Consider the following 23,631-nt stretch of genomic DNA (forward strand, 5'->3'; position numbering starts at 1 on the left):
GGGGGGCAGGTAATGAATTAGTTCATTTGGTCCGTATTTGGGTTGCTGGATAAACTCTTGCCTGAAGCTCACATTACTACTAGAATTTTCTATTATGAGAGCCAGTAATTTTTTTTTTTTTTTTATGACTTAAGCCCATTTGAATTGCTTCCTGGCCTCTCCTGTCCTCTTTAGTCTCACCCTACCCCTCTAAATGGGACTCTCAGGGCCACATGGCCTTCTTTCAGCAACTTGACCCCATCTAGGGTTTTTCAAAGAGCTTCCTATGTATTGTTCCTTCTGCTTGAAACATTCTTTACCCCTGTGCCATTATCAACGTATTACCTTGTCACCTGATCTATGAAAATGGATCTGAGTCCCTTTCAAAACTTTCCTTTCAGCAGCTGACATGACATTAAATCTTACCATTTGTGGGTGCTGGAGAGAGACTGGAGGAACAAGGGGTTCTTTCCCCATTCCAGCGCTTCATTTGCCAGGCTCTTGGAGAGCATGGTTGTTGCTTCGGGGCTTGGCCCATGTTTTTCAGCAGTGCTAGGTGCCTGCTTGCCGCAGCTTTCTCCAGCATTTGGCTGCATGTTTTCTTCAATTCTTGACTACAGCAGTAGCTCAGATAGTGCGGGCCTATGTCCTAGCTCAGGTCACTGTTCTCTATACCTTCCCTCAACCACATGGGTACCCATGCTGGCCCAGAGCTGCCCTACCCTGAGCTGCACATGGGAGTGTACTGGGTTCCTGTAGAGGGCATCCTCTCCATACTGTGGTACCTCCAACCCCCACTGTGCACCCCACACTTTCTGCTTGGCTGTCTACCAGTCTGCCTGCCCATCCCCTGCTCAGAGACTGTGGACCAGCTCTGACCCAGCCAATCCAGAAAACTTCTCCACCCTCCAGGGTGCTGTAACGACATCTCCTTCAACCCCCTCTTTCAATGAGAGCTGAACCTTCCTTGGAAGTGTGTCTTTCCTTGGGTATGCTCCCCAGCCCTAAGATATTGTTTAGAGCTCTCTTTCCATCCACATTGTTAGTCTTCTATCTTAGCTTGATCACTTTTATATTAAACTTACCCTGTTTAAATTACCATCTCCTGATGGGACTCAGACAGCACACCTCCTTTCCTATGGCTGCTCAGATTCCTGGTCTCATTTCCTCCAGCAAACTTTCCCTAACCTCCAGATTAAGTCAGATCCCCATCTTAATTAGCTCTCATTGCATATTGTACTTTTTTTGGTTTGTTTGTGACACTTGCAGCCATAATTAATGATTGTATGGTTATTTGCTTAATATCTTCATTACTATCCTGGAAGGTCAATGAAGAAAGGGAAAATGTCTTTCTTGTACTCATAGCATCTAACACGGTGCCTGGTACAACACAGCAGGCTTTCAGAATACTGATTTTTTGAAAGTATGTTATGTACGTATGTGAATTTTGTTAATTAAGAAACCAAAAATCCCATAGTATCTATGAATGAGATAAACAGAGAGGATGAATTTAGGCAGATGTCACTCCTTTGCTAAGTTCACTCTGGTAGGGCTAAAAGCATTATAAGTGTTCAATAAAAACTTCATTAACTTATAGCAAAGGAAGCCTATTTCCTCCTACATTTGGACAGCATTCCCTTGTACCACAACAGAAAAGTGCTTCAGAAAAGCATTTATATTCTATCAACCTCCTTGGTCTAATGACTGAAGAGGAGCCTTCTTTCCCGTCAGGCTTCTTGGTAGAGTAGAACCCAGCCAGAGTACGTGGACCAGGGAAAAGAGAGTTCAGAGTGAGCAAGTTGAAGATGCACAGTTATATTTGATCATCAGCTGACCCCTGAGTATTGCTATTCAGCATGTTAACAGTCGTCAAATCAAATAAATCCTGTGACCTCTCAGTCAGGAGAAAGCTCTCTTAAGAGACAGTGCAGTGATGGCTCAATACCAGAGTCTTGAAGGATCTGTTTTTATGATTTTCATTTTTGGCTCATACTGGAATCCAGTGTTTTCTTTATCTATTCACAGCCTTTTAATATGAATGGTCTTTCCTGATCAGCAGTTTATGGGCATCTTTCCAAACATCAATTTGATGTTTCCTGAAGAATAACTGCCTCTTTTTGTGAAGCCCCCAAAGGGAGTTTCACATGCACGCAAGAGACCAGACTGTGTATCAGGACGTCTATAATGGACAGTTGTTGGTTTTTCTCCCCACAGTCAAGACCCTAATCTCGTGGTCACAGGACCCTGATTTGGTTTGAGGCAGTCATCCTTCCTCATGCTTCTGTCAACACGTGTAGGGTGAAGCTGACTTCACCCCTGGCTCTGGGGATGCCCTTGTGACCAAAATTCAGACAATACAGTTCTGCGTTACAGTTTAGTCTGGTCATAACTGGAGTCAAGATTCAAGTGGACATAGGATCCAAGTCTGCACAATCCATCTCTGACTTGTAGTTCTGAGGCTTCACTTTGATCTTCCTGAGACAAGGACTGGAATTTAGAGTTTCAAAGATATATGTTCTGGAGCTGCTACAGACAGAGCCTGGCTGAGGACTGATCCAAAATAGAGGTGAGAAGAACCAGAAGACAGACAAAAATAATCCAGATTCTGACAGTTTTATTGTAAGCTTCTCATCAAGGTGCTACAAAGGTGAGAGTCTAGACTTTTCAGTTATGTGAGCTCATAAATTCAGTTATTAAGTAACCAATTTACCATGTTAAGCATACCTTTCAATCTTGGTGAAAACCTGTCCAGCTGTTTTCAGGTGTAAATTGATGAGCACGAACAGATGAGAGACAGAAAATAAATTTTGCTCACATAGATTGGGACAATTAAATAGTGATCAGGTACTGAGGTAGGATATGCTTATATCAGTGATTTATTTACTTAAAATAGGTTTTGTAACATTTGAGAGATGGTAAAGATATCAAAATATAGGCTGCCCCTAATGTCTGCAGACAGGCAAATATAATAGATTGCACATGGATATTACAACACAACAGAGTAATTACGGACACATTTATTTGACCTAAATACCTCTTATGATCTAGTTAAGGGTTTTAAGACTGATTAATAGACAACACTATTGAATAATACACATGTCTTAGTTATTTTGCAATGCTATAACAAAAATGTCATAAACTGGGTGGTTTAAACAACATTTATTTCTCACAGTTTCGAAGGCTGGAAGTCCAAGTTCAAGGTACCTGCAGATTCGGTGTCTCGCTTCCTGGTTCATACATGACTGTCTTCTTGCTGTATCTCCACATGTCTTCATGTGATGGAAGAGGTAAGGGAGCCCTCTGGAGTGTCTTTTATAAGGGTACTAATCCCACTTCATGAGGGCTCCACCTTCATGACCTAACCACCTTCCAAAGGCCCCACCTCCTTAATACCATCACATTGGGAATTAGGTTTCAACATGAGTTTTGAGGGGACAAAAACATTAAGCCTATAGCATCATGGGTATGTGTTTGCCAAGAAAATACCCACTACATAAAAAATACTGTTTAGGTGATTCAAAAAGTAGAAAACAGAAAAGAGAGAGAAATAGAGAGCTAGATTTAGAGATAGGTAAAGAAAGAGAGAAAGAGGAAGAAAGAAGGTGGGAAGGAAAAAAGGAATGTAGGAAAGAAAGAAAAAAGAATGGAAGAAAACAAAATTTAATTTACTCAACAAATTTTTTCTGAGTACTTATTCTGTACCAGGGATCTGGGAACATGAAGTCAAAAAAACAAAATAAAAAAAAAGCTACTGTTTCTATCCTTGAGAAGCTGAGTGTGGTACAGAATACAAACATAAAAACAATAAGACAAAAAATATTTATATATAGTAGGTTAGGTTAGTAAAATGCAAAAGTATGTACCAGATGTTACAATAACAAAGAAGCATGAGAAATGAATCCTGCCTAGAAAGGACTTCACAGGGGAGGTGACCTTCCAGCTGGATGTTAACCATCGAGTAGGAGTTTCTGAGGCAGAGAATGTACCAGTCCATTCACAGCACAGGTCCACAGCTTCAGGGCCCCATGCAGGGCAGATGGCTTCTAACTAAGCAGAAAACAGACCAAATCTCTCTGGGGAATGAAAGACAACAAGATGTTCCAGAAGGGGTAGACCCAACCAAGTCTTGTCCCTTTTTCAAACTTACAAATCAAGTCAAACACATCTCTTTGAGGAAGGGCAGAGGTTAGAAAACTTAAGGCAAAGGTTATTATTTTTTTTTGTTCTCTTTAAACTTTGAGCTCAATACTTTAGCCTATGGACCACCAGTGGCGTGAAATATCTCTTGGGGAAGAAGATCAGAAATTCATAAGGACAGTTCTGTTCTTATCTTCATGATGTTGCTTTCCCCAAATACTAACTGCACTTTAAAATGAGGGAAAATAAATAGGTAGTTAAGTTAAATATTATTGAGTCTTTATGGCCATAGTCACTTCTACACAACAGTCCAAGCATTATCAATGACAAAACTAGTATTTTGTGTTATCTGTCCAAATACATCTCTCTCTCATTTGAATCCAGACTTGGGAGCTGAAACAGGAAGTTGTTTATTATCCCCCTAAAATCTCAATAGGAGGATTTTAAATATGAAAATGACATAAGATAGGCTATGTTTTTGAAAAGATAATTCTGGCTGCTGAGTGAAGAATGTGTCTTAGGCAGTCAAGGTAGGAGGTGGGAAAGTTGGGGAAGTTCTTACCATCACAGGAAGAAATTACAGTGGTTGTGAATAGGGTGATAGTAAAGGATATGGTGATGAATGGAGAAGATAAGGATACATTTTTGAGGATGAATTAGCTGATGGGCTGAAGTAACAGGAAGAATAAAAGGAAAATCATAGATGTTTCCTAGGTTTTGGACATAACTAAACAGATAGGATGTCATTTACTTAAACCAAAAAGAAAGCAGAGGCAGGCTTGAAAGAGGAAGGAGATTAAGAGTTTTGTGCTTGACATGTTAAGTTTGAGATTTATATCAGGCATTTAAGTAAAGTTTTCAGTTAAAGAGTTAGATCTGTGACGCTGGAGCTTAGATGAGGGCCAGAGATATAAACTGAAAGATATGAAGGGTGTGCCTTTAGAAGACAACTCATAAACTATAAACCTAATTCTTAAAATGTAGGAATAATGTACACATTCCACACTTGAAGTTATTTCTTGTGAAGCAATACAAATGAAAATATATTTTAGGCATTGTTTCTTTAAAAGAAGTTAGAATTTTTATCTCTCTAAACTTGCCATTCAGGGCATTTTTTTGACAATATAAGGACACCACAAGGAGCACTTGAGCACTGCAATTGAGGATGAAATTAAAGACAAGAGTACATTGATAATCTTGACGGCAGTAAACACATATAAGATGTGGATGGCACGATCTTAATACAGTCAGTGATGCATATCTGTCCCTAGCTCAGAGTCTACACATGTCCCCAGCTCCCCAGCTGAGATAGTATCTCTTCATGGGAAAAAAAATTCTTCAAATCTTACACGTGGCTATCACATGAACTGTGCTATCTCTGCCCCAGTTTCTAATTTAGGATTTAAACCTCTAAAACGAAATGCTGCAGCTACTAAGGGTGAATTCTCTAGTTGACCTAAAATGAGTTGACTGCTAGTTATTTTTCCAGCAAAAATGGGTTTATTGGCGATCAGCAAAGAATTTCAATTTGAGATCTGCATTCATGGCGAGCCACGTGCAAGTCCCTGCACAGAAAGAGAAGAACTCTTATAAAGGGGAAAAGGAAGTTGGGAAGACTATAGTGAACAAAGAGTCCATGGGTTTTCATTGGTTGAATTATTGCCAGAAAAAAAGAGGAGGTCTCAGGGTGTGAGAGCGCCCCCTTCTGGTATTCCAACTTTATTTAATTGAGGTTTCTGTTCATTAACTTTTTACAGTATTTAAGAAATAAGTAAAAATGACTTGCTGAAATTCGTGCTGTCTAGATGTCTTCTAATCTCATGAGTCTATGGGTACAAATAAGGTGACATTAATATTGGTAATCCAAATTTTGCCAACTTGTCTCCTAGTGCCTGACTCAGGACTTTGGTCAGTTTCTGCCTCCTTGTCCCTCCAGTCAAAATATCTTCCAGTTACTTCTTGAAGCATCTCTAGAAAGTTATCAGATGTGCTCAGGAGCACATGTCCTTTGAGACTGATATTTGATTCATTTATGGGGGGTACGTCTCCATGACCACTTTTGCAAGTGGTGAGAACAGTGCCTCCCAGTCTTGGGTCCTGTCTCCTGTTGCTCCCAAAGCTGCAAAGCTTTAGGGTGTTAAATCAACTCCTGCACCCTTCAGTTTCTCCACAATGCCTGAGCTACCCAGGGTTACTTGCAGAAATAGGTATATATTCCAAACATTTCGGACTGGAACTTCCAAAGGTGTAATAATTTCATGGTTCTGGATCTAACTATAGAGACTTCTACATGTCTTGCAGCACAGTGACATTTTTCTCTGACACTATCATTCTCACGGAGGAATACAGAATAGGGCATTTATGTTTGTGATACAGAAAATCACAAAAGGAACATTCAAGCATAGGTCCAGTCTCTCATTTTTTCTCTTGTTTTTTTTCTATCTATTTTCTCTTTCTGTCATGACTCAAAGAATGCCGCTTCTCTTTTTGTGGCTCGCACCCAGTTTCCATTACCCAGGACTTCATGCCACTCATTATTTCTTCTCCTAGGTTTTACATCAGTCTCTCTACTGGCTTCTTTTCCTCAGCCTCCAGACATGTTTAATTCTGCATATAAAACTATAAATGTCAATGATGTCAGCATCATGGTGCCATAAGATGTCTTCCTCTATGACTTCCGTTTTAACAACCAATTAGGCATCCATCCACAAACAAAAGTACCTCTATAGAAGGTGTGGCTCCAACATTATATACCAAGGGTACCAGCAGGAGTTTCCTTCACCTCTGCACTTGGTAATAGGCAGACAGACTTCAGTACAGTCTGTGAAACTAGCAGGAGACAGCAAATCTGCCCCAACCCTCTTGGCCACAAGTCAGGGAAAATCTGGAGAGTGATGACTTGGCAGAAGGCCATGAACAAAAGAGAGTTTGTAGAAGACCAGGCTTCCAACAGAAAATTACAGCATGCCATTGGAGCAAAAGAAAATGATAAGTTTGGATGCACAGGAAAGGACAAGACAAACACTGCCAGCACCATCCCTTCCCCAAGGCTACACAGCACAGGGATAAACTAGCTGCTGGTGACTCCCCTGAGAGTGAAAGAGAAAGTGGTGAGTGAGTGCCTGGCTACCCCTAGCTGTGTGGGACACTGCTGGAGAAACCCAGTTCTCTCCAGTAGTACCCAAAGTAGCTGAGGTGGGACATCCATGATCTGGGGGTGGGGGGATAGATCAGGAAAGAGGCAGATAAGAATATCAAAGGGCATTAAAGAGATTTAGTTTCTGCTGACTCTTCTCAGGACTTCAGCAGGAAATTCGCCTATAAGCCTCTGGAAAAACCTCACCCAAGAATCTCCCACCACAGATCTATGGGCACGCCCAAATGACCCAAGTGCCAAAGTCATACTCCTTCAACTCTGCAGTCAGTTCTGCATGCTATTGAGTGTGGCAGCAAGAGTGAACGCCAATAAACAGAATGCTTTCAGGAAACCAGATCAGGATCTGTGACAAGGGAGAAACCGCAAACTTGAACTGTAGCGCTACCTTCCGGAAAACAAAAGAGAGGTTTTCAGCAGCCATCCTGGTGCGATGTAAGAATCACAGGAAACACAAATACTTAAGAATTCTGCCTCAAAAAAGAAAAAGAAGTGTGGAGCAGGTATATGCATACAAGGTTGGAGAAAACTCCAGCTACACCAGGACCACCAGTACATCCCACCCAAAAGTAACTAGTAAATATTGGAGGAGGTGTCTGTTATTTCAAATATGAAAGCAGCAAAGGAAAAATCCAAGGAGCGTGAGAAATCTAGGAAATCACGTCATCATCAAAAGATAAAAATAATCCTCCAATAACTAAACTCAAAGATACGGAATTTTGCAATCTAGCTAATAAAAAATTCAAAATACCTATTTTGAGGTAACTCAACAAGCTACAAGAAAATACCAAAAGACAATTCAACAAAATCATGAAAACAATACATGAACAAAATGACAAGTTTAATGAAGAGATAACAGTCATAAAAATATACCAAGCAGAAATTCCAGAGCTGAAATATTCAATGAATAAAATGACAAATGCAACAGAGAGCATCTATACCAGAGTACACCAAATGGAAGATAGAAACCATGTTCCAGAGGATAGCAACTTTGAAATAACCCAATCAGAGGAGAACAAATTTTAAAAAATTAAAAAGAACAAAGAAAGTCTATGTGATCTACAGGATTCCATCAAACATACAAATATTAGAATAATTAGGATTCCAAAAGGAGGAGAGGAGAAGAAAGGGGCAGAAAACTTATTTAAAGAAATAATAGCTGAGAACTTTCCAAACCTGTGGAGAGACTAGGGCATCCAAATTCATGAAGTAGATCACCATTTTATCTCAATGCCAAAGACCTTCTAAAAGACACATTACAATGAAACTATCAAAAATCAAAGACAAAAAGAGAATCTTAAAAGCAGCCAGAGGAAAAAGGATTGAAATCTACAAAGGAATCCTTATTAGGCTATCAGCAGATTTCTTAGCAGAAACCCTACAGGCCAAAAGAAAATAAAATGACATATTAAAAGTATAGAAAGAAAAAAAAATGACAGTCAAGAACATTCTATGCAACAAAGTTATCATTATGATATTACATGAGAGATAAAGACTTTCACAGACAAACTGAGGAAGCTCCCCACCACTAGACCTGCCTTGTAAGAATGCTGAAAGGAGTTCAAGGTGAAATGAAAACGTGCTAATTAGTCACACGAAAACATACAAAATTATACAACACACAAGTAAAGGTAAATATACAGTCAGATTTAGAAAACTCTAATTCTTAGGGTGGTGTGTTAACCACTTAATTACAGTCTAAAGGCTAAAAAAAGAGTAACCTAAGTGTCCAGCAACAGGTAAAATGGATAAAGATGATGTATTATATATAATTCACATAATATAATATTCCATTATCCTATATTCCAACATATATTTATTGGAATATTATGCAGCCACGAGAAAGAAGGAAATCCTGCCATTTACAACAATGTAGATGGACTGTGAAGGCATTATGCTTAGTGAGATGAGCCAGATGAAGTATTTGAAGACAGATACTATATTATATTACCCATATGTGGAATTTTAAAAGCTGAACTCACAGAAACAGAGTAGAATGGTAGTTATCCGGGGTGAGAGGTACGGGAACTGGGGAGATGTTGTTAAAGGGTACAAATTTGCAACTAGAAGATGAGTAAGTTCTGGAGATCTAATATACAGCATAATGATTATAGTCAACAATACTGTATTATATACCTAAATTGCTAAGAGACTAGATCTTAAATATTTTCACCACAAAAAAGAAATAATCATGTGACATGATAGCAGTGTTAACAGAGCTAAGGTGGTAATTGTATCAAATTGATACGTTGTATACTTCAAACTCACACAGTGTGTAAATTATACCTCAATAAAAACACTATAAGTAATAAATTCATAATAAATAAATGAAAAAAATTAATTCATAAATCAAGTGAGTCTGTTTCAGGTGGACTTTATTGTGTGCCATCAGTCATTTACATTTGGGCCAAGACCACAATGTCTTAATTACTATAATTAATTACATGATATAATTGTATCATATTATATAGAAAGTATATAATTAATTATATAAGCTAAGATATAATTAATTAACTACGGTTTTTAACAGATCCCAAGAGCTGTTTGGTTCTAGCTTTTTTGTTCTTCAAGATTGCCTCCGCTGTTCCTGAGCCTTTAAATTTTCGTATGTATTTTAGATTCAGCTTGTCAATTTCTGCAAAAATCAAACAATTAACTCTGCCAGTACTTGACTGAGATTGATTTGATAGTTTAAATTAGGATACATGACAAAATATTTTGTAATTATTAAAATTACAGATAGAAAAAATTCACAAAAATTCAAGAAAAATTGTTACAATATTAATAGCAACTCATATTGTGCTAACATCTTGCATGAATTATTTAATCAAATTGTCATGATAACTATATCAGATCTATGTAATTATCCTTACTGTCTGATACTTTATGACATGAGATTTCATAGATACGATTTAAATTATGCATGGTTACACAGTGAGTGTCAAAGTTAAAAAATACATTCAAGTCTGTGATCTTGTATATATTTCCCTGTGCTATACAGTATAATCTTGTTCATCTATTCTACACAGAAATCTTTCTAAAATGAATCACAAACTTATTTTGCCCTCTTCTCAGCCTACAGAACACAATTATACATTTTAATTAATTTATGATCACCATTAGGAGTATTAGTGATTGGCTTAAACTGTAATATGGTGTTAACTGATGCTTTACTATGCTACATAGGATTATTTTCTGTTACCTTAAATGGTCTGAAAGGAACCTACTTTTCTTTTTGTAGCTACTCTTTTGGGCTTTTCTAGAATAAGTACATTAACTTGACCCACCTCTTACTCCTTGCTCTGTTTCAAATTTGATTTTATAAACCATGTAATTCCAGCATTTCAATCTGGTCTGTAAGACTTCCTGGCCTGGGATATCTTCCCTGGAAGTGGATTTAGAGGGTACCATCACAGGAAAGTAACTTCCTACATAATAGCTAAGCACAGCAAAGATAGATGAAAAAAGGTGATTCTCTGATGACAGCTGGGGAGGGGAACCAACTTACAAATTCACAATGTCAAACACTATAGAAAAATCTTTCTTTAAATTGATATATCACATATTTAGTGAACTATTTATATATTGGTAATAAAGTCATGCTTTAAAAATATTTTATATTAAGCAGGTGTCTCCAAACATGACACTTTGCCCATCTTTTAAAATCACCAATAGATTTCTGTAGTATCAAATACTGTTGTATTGACATTTTCCAAATATTATGGACTCAGGGAAATTTAATTATGGACTTGGACATCAAGACGAAAGACTTATCACACGTGCTTATCTCTCCTACCCCCTGAGAATCCCACTGAAATGATAATAAAATAGCTCAAAATGCAAGTAAGCAATAAAAAAGGAGAAAAGGTGAGCACATGTTAAAAACCAGGGAGTTTTAACAAAATTATGAAAGATGGCCAGTGAACATAGGAGCAAATGATGAAGCAGGATGGAGAAAGGGTGTCCTAGAACAGATATGGCTCCAGAAGTCAGGAAGGCAATAAATCCTGAGGCAGAACTCTGGGCAACTTTGTGATTTAGACCCACAAGTCGTCTAACTGATACTCATAAGTTCAGGCTAAGTACCTGACTATGTTCTCTAATTTTCCAAACCACATGCAGACACGTGGGCAGCCAGTTATTTGCACCCCAGGTGAAAGAAAAAACAAAACCAAAAACAAAACACAGAATCTTTCCACAAGGAAATTTTAAAAATTATCTGAGATTACTTAAGGCAGAGTATTTGGACATCATTTCCTCCAGAGAAAGACCTCTCCGTGTGGGCAAAGGGGGTCTGGAAACATCATCAGTCCGCTCTCGTTTCCACAACAAGACTGTGAGTTACTAAGCTCCGCCTACATTCCCAGGGCGGCCAAGAGTCATGAACCACCTCCAGCTATTTCAGGAAGTTTGGAACAAGAAAGATAGATCAAGTTAAAAACAAAAGTAAAACTAACCATTTAACTTAGAAGAAAGAGGAGTGATTTAGGAAACAAAAGAAACAAAAACAGACAAAATTCTAGTTAGCAAATTCTGAGAGATTATTATTTACCTAAAACGAGCGTGAAGACCATGAAAAAAGAAAAGCCAGTTATCCTGAAAGACCTCTGGGAAATTAAAAGTGTGATCGGCCAACAAAACAAAGAATCAATGAAAAGGTAGAAAAACAAAACCTAGAATTGCTGAAAAGAAGAAAAATAAAATGGAAAATCTGAGGGAAACATAAAAAAAATTATGAATCAATTCAGGAAGTCCAACAACAGACTAAAGGAGTTTTAAAAATGATGACTTAACAGAAAGAAATTATCAAAAGAGGAAATCATCAAAAAGAAATGTAGAAGATAATTTCCCTCACATGAAGAGCGACATTGAAAGGAACCACTGAACGCTAAGGAAAATAAATGGATTAAAAACCCGCACACGTATTCTCAAAGAAGTTCAGAATGTTAGCGAGAGAAGGGAGAAAAATGAAACCAAACTACCTATCAATGAATAAGAATCAGAGAGCAGCAGATTTCTCATGTCTCCCTAGGATTCTTGAAGCACTTCTAAGTCAAGGTAGTGCTGGAGTTCAGAATATAATGCAGCTACAGCTGAAGGAAACAAATAAATAAAATTAAATACAGAAGTAAGCCATACAAGATTTCCATGGGGTCAATGACAGTAATTCATAATTTTTTATATTAGACTAAAATATCAATAACATTTTAACTCTTTTTAAAAAAATATTTTCAGATGCTCTTAAGTTGGTCTTAGGACCAATTCTGTATAGAAAAAGTTAAGTTTATTTTTTTCACTAAACCTCATAATTTTAAGCTTCTTTAAAAAAAAAAAAAGACAAGTAATAGTGTAAGGGGAGCTACTACACAATTATAATCTTTTAAAATGTTCATTAATTTGAAAAAAAGAATGAATTTATTTTCCTAGAGTCAGCTTTTCATCCTTCGCTTTCTCTGCATTTTCTCATTTCTTTCCTTCCACAACTCTGCAAAAGTCATTCAGAGTCTCTTTGTGATCCTTACTCACATTAATGAACTATTTGCTGCAGGGGAAAAAGTACCATAGTAAATGACACAGAAGTACCTATTTCTGCGACGGCCACCGTGCCTCTTAACTCCAGCTGGCCTTGACTCTCTTGCCTGTAGTGTGAGATGCATGGACGAGATAAATCCAGTTGGTCTTCCAACTTTAACATTCTTTCTCTGGATACAAGCCCTTAAAGGTCAAGGGCCAGTATTTCTGCTGCAGCAGTTTGTTCCCTCTGGAAAACAGTGTGCTTGTCTTCCATAATTGCCACGTAAAAGCACATTAAGGGGACACTTGTAACTGGCTCAAGAATCACTTCTCATATGGTTGTAAATCTGGTTTGCAGGTTTGCATGGTTTTTCACTGTAATTTCAGTATGACTGAATAATTTTCCCCACATATTTGTGTTATAAATGCATCATTTTTGCCTAAGAGTCTACTCTTCTGCTGGGACATTCATTTACTGACCTGGTCAAACTTGAAAAAGGGTCACTTTTTCTCTCAGCATCTATGGAAAACCTAAAAATATGATCCCTAATTAATAGGAAGCTACACATTTCTACCAATCTCCAGACTTAGCACTGTTCTAGCACATACTGTTGTGTATCATAACTACCTTTTTCCTGATCTCTCTTCTATGATTGCCAAATAAAATACAGGACTATCAGTTAAATTTGAATTTCAGATCAACAACAGAAAAGGTTTTAGTATGTACTAAATACTACAAGAACATACTTATACTAAAAATGTATTTATTTATCTGAAATTCAAATTTAACTGGGTGTTCTGCATGCTCATTCGCTAACTAGACAGCCCTAATCTTGTCCCATGTAGATGACAAAATCCTTAAGGGAATTGCTTCCATCTTGTTTGCTTCTGTGTCCCCGTTTCAAGCATAGGATCTCTACACAATGAACACTTGATTTTTGCTGAATTAGTTAATAAAACTACAAACTAAAGACAGACAGTATTAGTAAATGTTATTTGTAATTTAGTAGGTGAAAATAAGCCATTCAACTCAGGTAAAGCCAGAGTACGTTTAGAGTGGACTTGGTCATAGGACGATCACACACATTTTTGAATATTTAAACATAGGTGATAGGAATTACTCTGATGTTTGGTTCGAACTCTTTAAGAGCCCCTCAACTCCTGATAAAGTGCTAAGAGTAGGAGTGGCTCCAACATACCTAGTATCCCATTTCTAAAAGAGTGAAAATACTGGCTGATACAACAGAACGGCCACGGAAACTCAATTGAACTGAAAAGTATCTTTAGTAATATTTTCCCTTGACATCTGTGACTAGTAGTCAAGGACATAATTGAGTTAATATACAAATAACCAAACTATTTTCCACAGGAAATTTCAAACTAAAAAAAAACAATTTCCGTTCAACAACAAAGGAACATTTTGAAGAGATTTGACCAGGAAGTACAAATAATCAGATATGTACATAAAAAATAAAATAAAATAAATTTAAAATTGCCTCTGTGTATCATACTTTATTTTGTTCACTTTCATTTTCTTATTTCTCTTTTTTTCTCTGACTTTCATTTTAAAATTGAGGAAGTTTGGCTTTTAACTTTTTAATAAACTTCTGCTGATTATCTGCTCTAGATTGGTGTTTTAAGGACTAAGAATGTCTATAGCTTCTTAGAGAAGATGGTACATTTGATTTTGTCACCAAAGACTAGTGCCCACCTGTTGCTTTCCAGAATATACTCTTACACCAGTCCCCTCTAAGGCTCAGTTTTCTCAACTGCAAGATGGAGATCAGGATTCTTGTTTACATGGTTGTTGCAACGATCCAAGGAGAACCACTACACACTACAGATTATTGGTTTCCATGCATTTTTAGTGTGGCCTTTGCGTGGGGAGAACAAAAGATAGACACACAGACAGTATGGAGAAAATTACTTGGGTTCAACCTGGAAGCAGCCATGAGACCGTCTGTCTTGTAAATGGCCTGATGTCCCATGATGAAGAATAACTGACCCACTCAATTACATTTAATCCAAATCTACAACCACCTTTTGAAAGGCCACTGTAAAAGACACTAGAAATACTGAGATAAAAGATATGTGGTTCATGCCCCAAAGGACGTGAGCCATAAATATCCTTGGAGATCTGTGTATTCACTAGCTTTATTTCTCCAAGAAATGTTTGTTGAATTTGTTCAGTTGACAGAACCTGTGCTAAGTACCGTGACAAAAACAAAGAACAGGGCACGCTTCATTCTTGGCAATCTTGTGGTGTATAGCAAAACAAAACACTTTCTCAGCCTCTTCCTCTACAATGAAGGCCTAAACTTCACCAGCCACTTGTTCTTCAGTTGCTCTCAATTGGGTGTGCAGACCAACCACTTATTTAAAAAGACTATTTTTTTAATGCACATATGTGTGTGTATATGTGTACATATGTACACATGCATGTATATACTATGTGCAGACTGGTTGATCACCACTTTGTTTCTAAATGCAAAACAAACCTTCTGTTAAAAAAATTATTTCAGGGTTTTGCCAAAGATCCATGCTAAGCAGCAAAGCTTTCATGTGTGCTTTGAGTCCCTGCTCTTTTTAAGATAAATTGTTTTTCCCCTTCGTTCTTTTCCCCTTGCCAAAAGAATGCGCTACTCTTTCCACTCCTTGTCATGGTTTATTGTGTATTAAGCTGCTGTTGGGGATTCTTAGAATTCTGAACGCTCACAACGTGCATTATTTCTAATGTAATTGAAAAGAAACATGGCCTGGATATATCAATATTATTACACTTTTCAAGTAGTGTCAGTTGATGTGAGCATTTTCAAAGCCTTGTTATTTAATATGGATAAGTTGGATACTTCTAGGACAAAAACTATAGACTCTGGAAAAATGTTTTCTTAATGTTCAGGACAAATGGAAGCATATGTCTATATCTACATAAGCCATAGAATATATACCTACACACATATATACACTTTATCCTTCTGGGTGTGTGTGTGTGTGTGTGTGTGTGTGTGTGTGTGTATGTATATATCTCTCTATGGGGGTGGGGGCACATGTGTATAGTGGTAGTCTAAAAATGGCCCCCAAAGATATCAGGTACTAATTCCTAGAACCTGTAAATATTACTTTATTTATTTGGAAAAATAATCTTTGTCCATGTGATTAAGGATCTTGAGATAGGGATATTAGTCTGTGTTATCCAGGTAGACCCTAAATGCAATCCCATATGTCTGTATAAGAGGGAGGCAAAAGTAGATTTGACACAGATGGAAGGGGAAGAGGCAATGTGGACCATGGAGGCAGAGACTGAAGTGATACAGCCCCAAGCCAAGGGTTGCAGGGAGCCAAAAGAATCCAGAAGAGGCAAGACCCAAGTGGCCCCCAGGGCTTCGGTGGAGGGGGGAGCACAGCTTTTCTGTCACCTTGATATTAACCCACTAAAGTCAATTTCAGACCTTTGAACTCCAGAACTGTGAAAGTATAAATTTCTATTGTTTTAAGCCACCAGATTTGTGGTCATTTGTTACAGCAGCAATGGGAAACATACAAATACACACACACACACACAAGCCCCATAGAGTATGTGTATAAATGTGTGAGCAAAACCATCATTGCACTTGAAAAGAAGAAAAAGGCACCATCTGTATGGGAACCAGAACTTGAGAGGAATCTCTAAAAGACAAAAGGTATATAGATTGAACTGATTAGAAGCCACAATTAACTATGCTTAATTAAACAATTGAACAGATGGAATTTGGTACCAAGAAACTCCATACCTGGAGAATGATGGGTGTCAGAGGCAATAAACATGGTGGCTGGGAGGAGCAGCCGAGCTGACCCACCCTGCCCTGCTGACTCGTCACATGATGGGAGTGGTTGCTTGCAACAGGGAGGTAGGAGAACGATTCAATAGAGAGCATGGACAAGGGAAATGTGCATGGGACTGTGATACCTGGGAGGAAGGGTGAGCACCCACACTCAGGAAGAACAGGCGCCCAGGGGCCGTCCTGTCATGCCATGCTTTCCTCATCACTTCCAGTGAAATGGTGTCCTGGCAGGCTGCACGAACACTGACAGTCAGATAACCAAAAATAAAATTCCACTATAAAGAAGAGTAAACAATCTGGAATAATAAGATATATGAGGAAGCCGAAACATAAGAGAGAGAGAGAGATGAATGAATGGAAGACCTCAATGAATGGAAGAACTTACGATGGAGAAACAGATAATAGAGCAAGCTAAATAGAGCTCTTTCTTTCTTTCTTTCTTTCTTTCTTTCTTTCTTTCTTTCTTTCTTTCTTTCTTTCTTTCTTTCTTTCTTTCTTTCTTTCTTTCTTTCTTTGGAAGCATAATTAGTATCCTTAAGAGAGATGAAAAAATCTATTGCAGACATAAACATTGTCAACCTCCCTCATAGAGTCCAGGCCTGCCCCACCACCAGGAGTATGAAAGCAGATTAGAACGAGCCTGTTTGCAGCCAGGCAGATCCAAAGTGAGAGCCAACCCAGAAATCCAATTCCTTCTCACAAATTCACCAGGTAGATACACCACCCTTCTTCTCGTAGGAAGGTATGAGTGAGGAAAAGAGGTCAAGAATTACAAGTGTTTGTATATAATGCTGTCTGTTGAATGGAGTAAAAATTCATTTCTATTTTCATAAATATGAGAATCAGAGATTGTATTCCCATTAGATATGAATCTGTCCAAAACGAGTTCTTATAATACTGTGCATATGCATGACATTTTACAGTTTACAAAGGATTTTTTTCATAATTATCTCATGTGGCCCTTACGAGGTTCTTCTGGAATGTAGCAAGTTGGAGGCTCAAAACAGGAACTGTATAAGTAACCATGAGTCTTGTAACTCTAAGATCTGCACATAGATTTCCATGATGACCCAACTGTCAAAAGATTTAAGATTAAATAAATGTCACAGTGATCATAACATTTCAGACCAATTTTTACTTTCGTTTAGGACAATATGGTCCAAAAATAAAAAGAGGCACAAAAAATAGATGATGAAAAATAAGTGAAATCAGATAGACACAAATAACCAAATGAATCATCTCCATCCTTGACATCCTCCTCTCCCATTAGCATCAACACTCACCCTGGTCAGAACCTGGAAGTCATTTCTCCCTCTTCCTAACCTTTTTTGACCAAATTCTACTCTACAGATACAATGACATTCAAAAATATAAATCTAATCACCACCCTCCTCACCCGCCATGGAAGATGCTGTTAATGAGGTAATCCTACAGCCGTTTTCAACTCCCTTTTTCCTCAACACTCCCAACTAAACAGGCAATTGAGTTCCCACAACTCTCTTGCACCTAGGAACAGACACAGTGCTTATTTGTGGCACCAGCTATGAAGAATTCTGAGTGGCTTCTGGGAAAACTTTACTTTTTTAGTAAAAGGAATCTATGCATTGACTCCTCCCAACACCAGCCAGTACTCTGAGAGACATAGCTAAGAGTATTATTTTATTACTCTGAAATACTCCAATGGAAATAGCATGATAGCACTCATTCCTGGTATTTAAACCCTTTGACTACCTTCAACCATTCCCCAACCCCACACCCTTGGCCCTGGCAGCTACCAATCTGCTCTCAGTTTCTATGAGTTTGTTCTGTTTGTTTGTTTTTTAGGTGCCACACACAAGTGAGATCATACAGCATTTGTCTTTCTTTGTCTGATTTATTTCACTTAGCATAATGCCCTCGAGTTTCACCCATATTGCTGCAAATGGCAAGATTTCCTTCTTTTATGGCTGAATAATATTCCATTGTATATGTATACCATATCATCTTTAACCATTTATCCATTGGTGGAAACTTAAGTTGTTTTGTGTCCTGGCTATTATAAATAATGGTGCAATTTGAGCTTTGAGATACTGACTGGATTTCCTTCAGATATATATCCAAAAGTAAAATTGCTGTATCATATGCTAGTTCTATTTTTTTAATTTTTGAAGGAAATCCCACAATGTTTTCCACAAGGGCTGTACCAGTTTATGTCCCCACCAACAGTGCACAAGAGTTTCCTTTTCTCCACTCCCATGTCAACACCTGTTACTCTTGTCTCTCTAATAATAGACATTCTGCTTGTGGTTTTGATTTGCATTTCTCTGATGATCAGTAATACTGGGCACCTTTTTTGTGTACTAGTTGGCCATTTGTTTATCTTCTTTGGAAAAAAATGTCTATTCAGGTCCTTTGCCCATTTTAAAACCCTGATTGTTTTTTGCTACTAAGTTATATGAGTTTCTTTTATAGTTTAGATACATGGGTCACTGTTCAGGCTCCCTTGCTGTGCAGAGCCAGTGGCTGCCCTTAACAGCGGGGCAGTAGTGTTGGCCGGGATCCCTGCCTGAGAACAGCTGTAGGATGGGCTCTGCAGCTGCCCAGATTCTTTAGTCAGGCTTCCTGGTCACGTGGGACTAGAGGCTATAGTCAGCAGTTGGGCAGGGCTGAAAATTGGCTTCCCTGCCTGGGCAGGGCCATAGAATGAGCTCCATTGCCCATATGGCTTATTGGTGGGGACCTGGATTAGACAGAACTGCCTACCAAGCTCCCTGGCTAGACAGTATTGCTGGCTCAGCTCTGCAGATGGGCAGAGCCACTGGCCAGGATCTCTGCTTGAGCACCACTGCAAGTAAGGATGTGATTTCCCCAAATCCGAGCACTGGTTGCTATAAACCTCATCCTTCTTTTCTATCTCTATCTGATCCCCGGTGAGTAAGCCCCATTGATTCCTCTACTGATCTCTGTGGGGTGAAATCTGAGTGGGTGTCCCAGGAAGTGTCCCATAAGACAGGGGGAGCTATACAACCTGGGCTCTCTTTTTCCTACTGGAGAAACCATAGGCCCAGGGGGCCCCTCTCCATGTACCTCGATGACAGCCTGAGGGAGGGAAGACGTGGTCAGAGTGTAGCCACTCCTCTTATCCATCTAACGTGGTCCTCCAAGGTCTCTGTGATTCAGGGGGTGCTTCAGCCTCACCCCTATGTTGTGGAATTTTCTCTTAGTATCTTGTCTATGGATAGTTGCTAGCTGGTCTTCTTGTGAGGGGGATTGGAGTCAAGAACAACCTATGCCACCAGCCTCTTAACTTACGTTCCCAACGTCATAGTATGTAAAAGATAAAGAAATATAAAATTAGCCTCGCTGCTCAGAAATGGAATCACATTTACAGTTAGCCCAAATTTTGTTATATAGGGTGAAGTTATGACCTACCCAAAAGTATACCTTTGGGAATACATACTGTCAAAATTAATAGCATAATGTTGTTCATTTATATCACCTTTCCTGGACACACGTACCTTTGAACCCAGATAAGCAAAATAGAAGAATTTTGTGAGATGCGAAATTTATATTCTCCCCCTACCCATTATTCCCATCTTCAGATCTTAGAAATAGTTTCAGTAGAGTCCTCATTCTACTCCCCCTCATAGTCAATCATTTGAATAACTAATCCAACCCTTAAAATTTATTTCCAACAGCTTTTGAGAAACAAGGGTTTCAAATTCCATTCTAATTTTTCAATAAAACTACTGTTCTAAGAATGAACAGGAATAGCCATAAAATATTATTTTTCTTTGTTCATTTCTGTACATTGGTAGAAGGCAAACACATACCTTAATCAGAAGAACTACATCCAACTGAGCCAAATTGATAGATAATTTGCTCTTCGAGACCTTTAATTATATTCTCCAAAGTTGCTTCTGTTACAGGATAAGCAGACCCACTATAGTGCAGACTCAATCCCATTTAAAACCCACGCACAGCTCCCTGGGGCTACCAGCAATGGTAGAATGCAGTCCATTTGCCAGCTGTGCACAGGCCCTTGCCCTCGGGCAGTCTTACCTGGGCCATTTCAAAGAATTTCTTTCTTGTAGACAAGGTAAAGTTTCTTACCACCTCAGTGAGCAGACATAAAGGGCATCTGTAAGTGCATCAATGCATGACCTGCGTTCCTTCGTGCCCATTCATTTCAAAGTAGCTTCTAACTAGTGATGTGATTAAGGCAACCACCTTTGTCTTCCAATTCCCTTCTGAGCAAGCAACTTCACTTTTAACTTTTCCTCCAAATTTCTACAGGGAATTTGAAAACTGAGTTTCTCATACAGGATTTTCCTTATGTTCAGTCGTCTAGGTCTCATTTGCCTTGACCATGTAGCAAGGCTACTAGCTGCAGGCACAGAGTTTGTAAGTATCCAAACAACTGTCTATGGCTGGAGTTTAACTACACTTCTGATGTTAAATAGACAATCCCCAGCTCTGTTCATTGTGCAGATTTGTGTTGCATTCTTTCCTTAAGGCTTATTCTCTTCAGGGTTCTGCCTTGATTTCCACACAGCAACATGACTCTCAAGCCAGGAATGCCAATCAGTTAAAAGTGAACATTGCCAATTAATCAGGCCTTGCTTCACCTGAGAGAAAATCCTAAGGTTCAGACAGCAATGGGGCTGGGGAGGTCCTCAGAGGCCTCTATTAATGTTCTTACAGACAATAAATCAACTCACCCCTACATGTATTGAACACCTCCAGACACCCCCTTCTGCATGCTCTAGAATACACCACTTCAACTTTATGAAAGAGTCTGCTGGACTTGTTTTTTCCTTCTGGACAGTCTCTCTGGTATCACCTATGACATGATCCTTATTACTGGTCTCAAATTAGTTGATGCCTTTCTATGCTGAGAGCAGTTTGAACAAGGTCAAGTAACAAGCTATCTATTATTTTTCAAATGGGCAGTTTCTGAGTCTAAAACTTGAGAGGTACCCACTGAGTAATGTACTTGATTTTTGTCAAAAGCACCAATCATGCATATGTTGTGGTTGTAGATACTTCTAATATCATCTGAGCAGTTGGTTCCAAGAGTTGAATGAGACTACCTGTGATACAGCCCTTTGTAAAATTTTAAACACTTATTTCTGCTCAGAAACTCATTGAAATTCAGATTTCTTTTGGTGATTTATGAATTAGGTCCAACAAAATTTCTAGAAGAGGAATATGATTTTTGTCCAAACCTGAGTAGCCATTCCTGCTTGCCTCTGATATTCTTGTTTATTGACGGAATCACCGAGTGACAATCTATTTCTCAGAGTTGGAGGAATGTTTCTAAGTTGCTCCAGCCCACATAGTTCCCAGATCGGGCTGGGCCTTACATTTTGGCTGCAGTTATCAGCCGCCATTTACTTACCATAATGGTGACCACAGCCAGCAGGGCCTCCCGAGCATCCTCTAAGGAGGCAGTTCTCATGATATCGAGTGTGGTACTCTAACTTGCTTTTAATGGTTACCAAGTCTAATCTCATTTTATTAGATTATGACAATATGTAAACAAATTTAAATATCTCTGTGCCAAAACGCTGAATGACTACTGGGTTTCATTCCATGAGAATTCCACACTGCTTGGCTGGAATCAGAAATTGAGGTTGAGAAATAGACTTATGGACATAGAAAACAAACTGTGGTTACCACGGAGGAAAGGCAGGGAGGGATAGATTGGGAGTTTGGGATTGATGGATACACATTACTATATGTGATGTGGATGAGCAGCAAGGACCTACTATAGACCACAGGGAACTATATTCAATTTCTTGTTAATGAGCTGTAATGTAAAAGAAACTGAAAAATATATATATGCATGTGTGTGTATATGTGTAACTGAATTGCTTTGCTATACCTGAAACTAACATTGTAAATCAACTACACTTCAATAAAAAATAAGAATTAAAAAAAAAAAGAAATTGAGTTTGAAAAGAAATCATTAAGTCCCAAAGTGACACACCAGTCTGCTTTAGCCTTTCTAGTAGTCTTTACTATATCAGACATTGCTAAAGCTATCAGACAATCTAGTTTTTAAAATACTTCACTGTCTACTATTAACCTGCAGGAACCATCTGCCTTATGCACTAGAGTTAGACAGGGCTGTTAAGGGAGCTAATAGAAATCAAAATTCCCACCTCAATTATTTTCTTTATCAGAGGCATTATCTCTTAATGCTTCCTGGAATTCTATGTTGCTTAATGTTTACCAGGAAGGAGGGCTAAGATAAATCCAACAGTTTCCATGCAGCATGGCCAACTAAAACTGGGCAAAGGGCACTATGCTTGATTCATATATAGTATCATCCCAGTGAAATGCTCAGGTTAAGGTGATACCACCAAATAATCTCTCCAGTCACACTTTCCAATGTGCAGCTTCACCCCTGCCCTGGTTCCCTCCATCTGTGGTGCCTTCACACCCTCCCAGTTTCCCTTCAGGCCTTTTAGTGCACCTTCTCTGTCTGCCGTGACTGTCAGGGGTTTTATCCTGCCTACTGTCTTTCTTTCTTAGGGATCCACCAGTAGGAAGAGAATATGGATTGTAGGTCTACTGCTTAATCATTTTCTTCCTAAACTGAAAACAAGCATGAGCTATTCTTCCCCCTCAGCCTGCTTCTCTGAGACAAACAAAACCCATAACCACCAGTAATGAGATTAACCGGGTTGGGTCAGACTTCCTAGGAGTGGGGCCTAGGAGAGGGATTCCTACACACAAGAGTTCTTGAGGGAGGACTCCTCAGACTGAATCCCTAAGAGGAGCATGAAGCAGAAGAGGGAAGTGAAATGCAGTAAACAGGACCTCATGTGGTTGAATCTCTGGGAGTGGGAGGTGCACAGGAGCATAAACTGCACCACAGAGTCGTTCCCCTTTGAGGTGAGGGGTTGGTCTCTCATACCTAGCATCAACTAGCCAGTCCGTCATTGGCCATAGGCTGTGGTGGGGGGGGGGGGGGTTGTAGTTCCCCCAGCAGGTGACAGCCGTCACCTGAGGGCAATTCTCCAAGGAAGTGAGCAGATA

General features: G+C 38.9%; 1 protein-coding gene across 9 annotated transcripts in view; it reads left to right on the forward strand.

Moving 5' to 3' along the window:
- Nucleotides 1-23,631, forward strand: part of LOC102506680 (OX-2 membrane glycoprotein) — a 97,233-nt gene that overhangs the window by 41,282 nt on the left and 32,320 nt on the right. For 4 of the 9 annotated variants that reach the window (XM_032479128.1, XM_032479088.1, XM_032479112.1 and 1 more), the window contains one exon: nt 3,152-3,266. The exons of 3 other annotated variants lie outside the window; for them this stretch is intronic. In XM_032479128.1, coding sequence (XP_032335019.1) covers nt 3,152-3,221 — 70 coding nt within the window. In that variant the 3' untranslated portion in view covers nt 3,222-3,266. Of the gene's footprint in view, nt 1-2,004; nt 2,627-3,151; nt 3,267-23,631 lie in introns of those variants that run through there. 2 more of the 9 variants (XR_004319612.1, XR_004319623.1) reach the window with 1 other exon arrangement.

The sequence above is a fragment of the Camelus ferus genome, chromosome 1 (assembly GCF_009834535.1).
Source record: "Camelus ferus isolate YT-003-E chromosome 1, BCGSAC_Cfer_1.0, whole genome shotgun sequence".
Classification (NCBI taxonomy): domain Eukaryota; kingdom Metazoa; phylum Chordata; class Mammalia; order Artiodactyla; family Camelidae; genus Camelus; species Camelus ferus.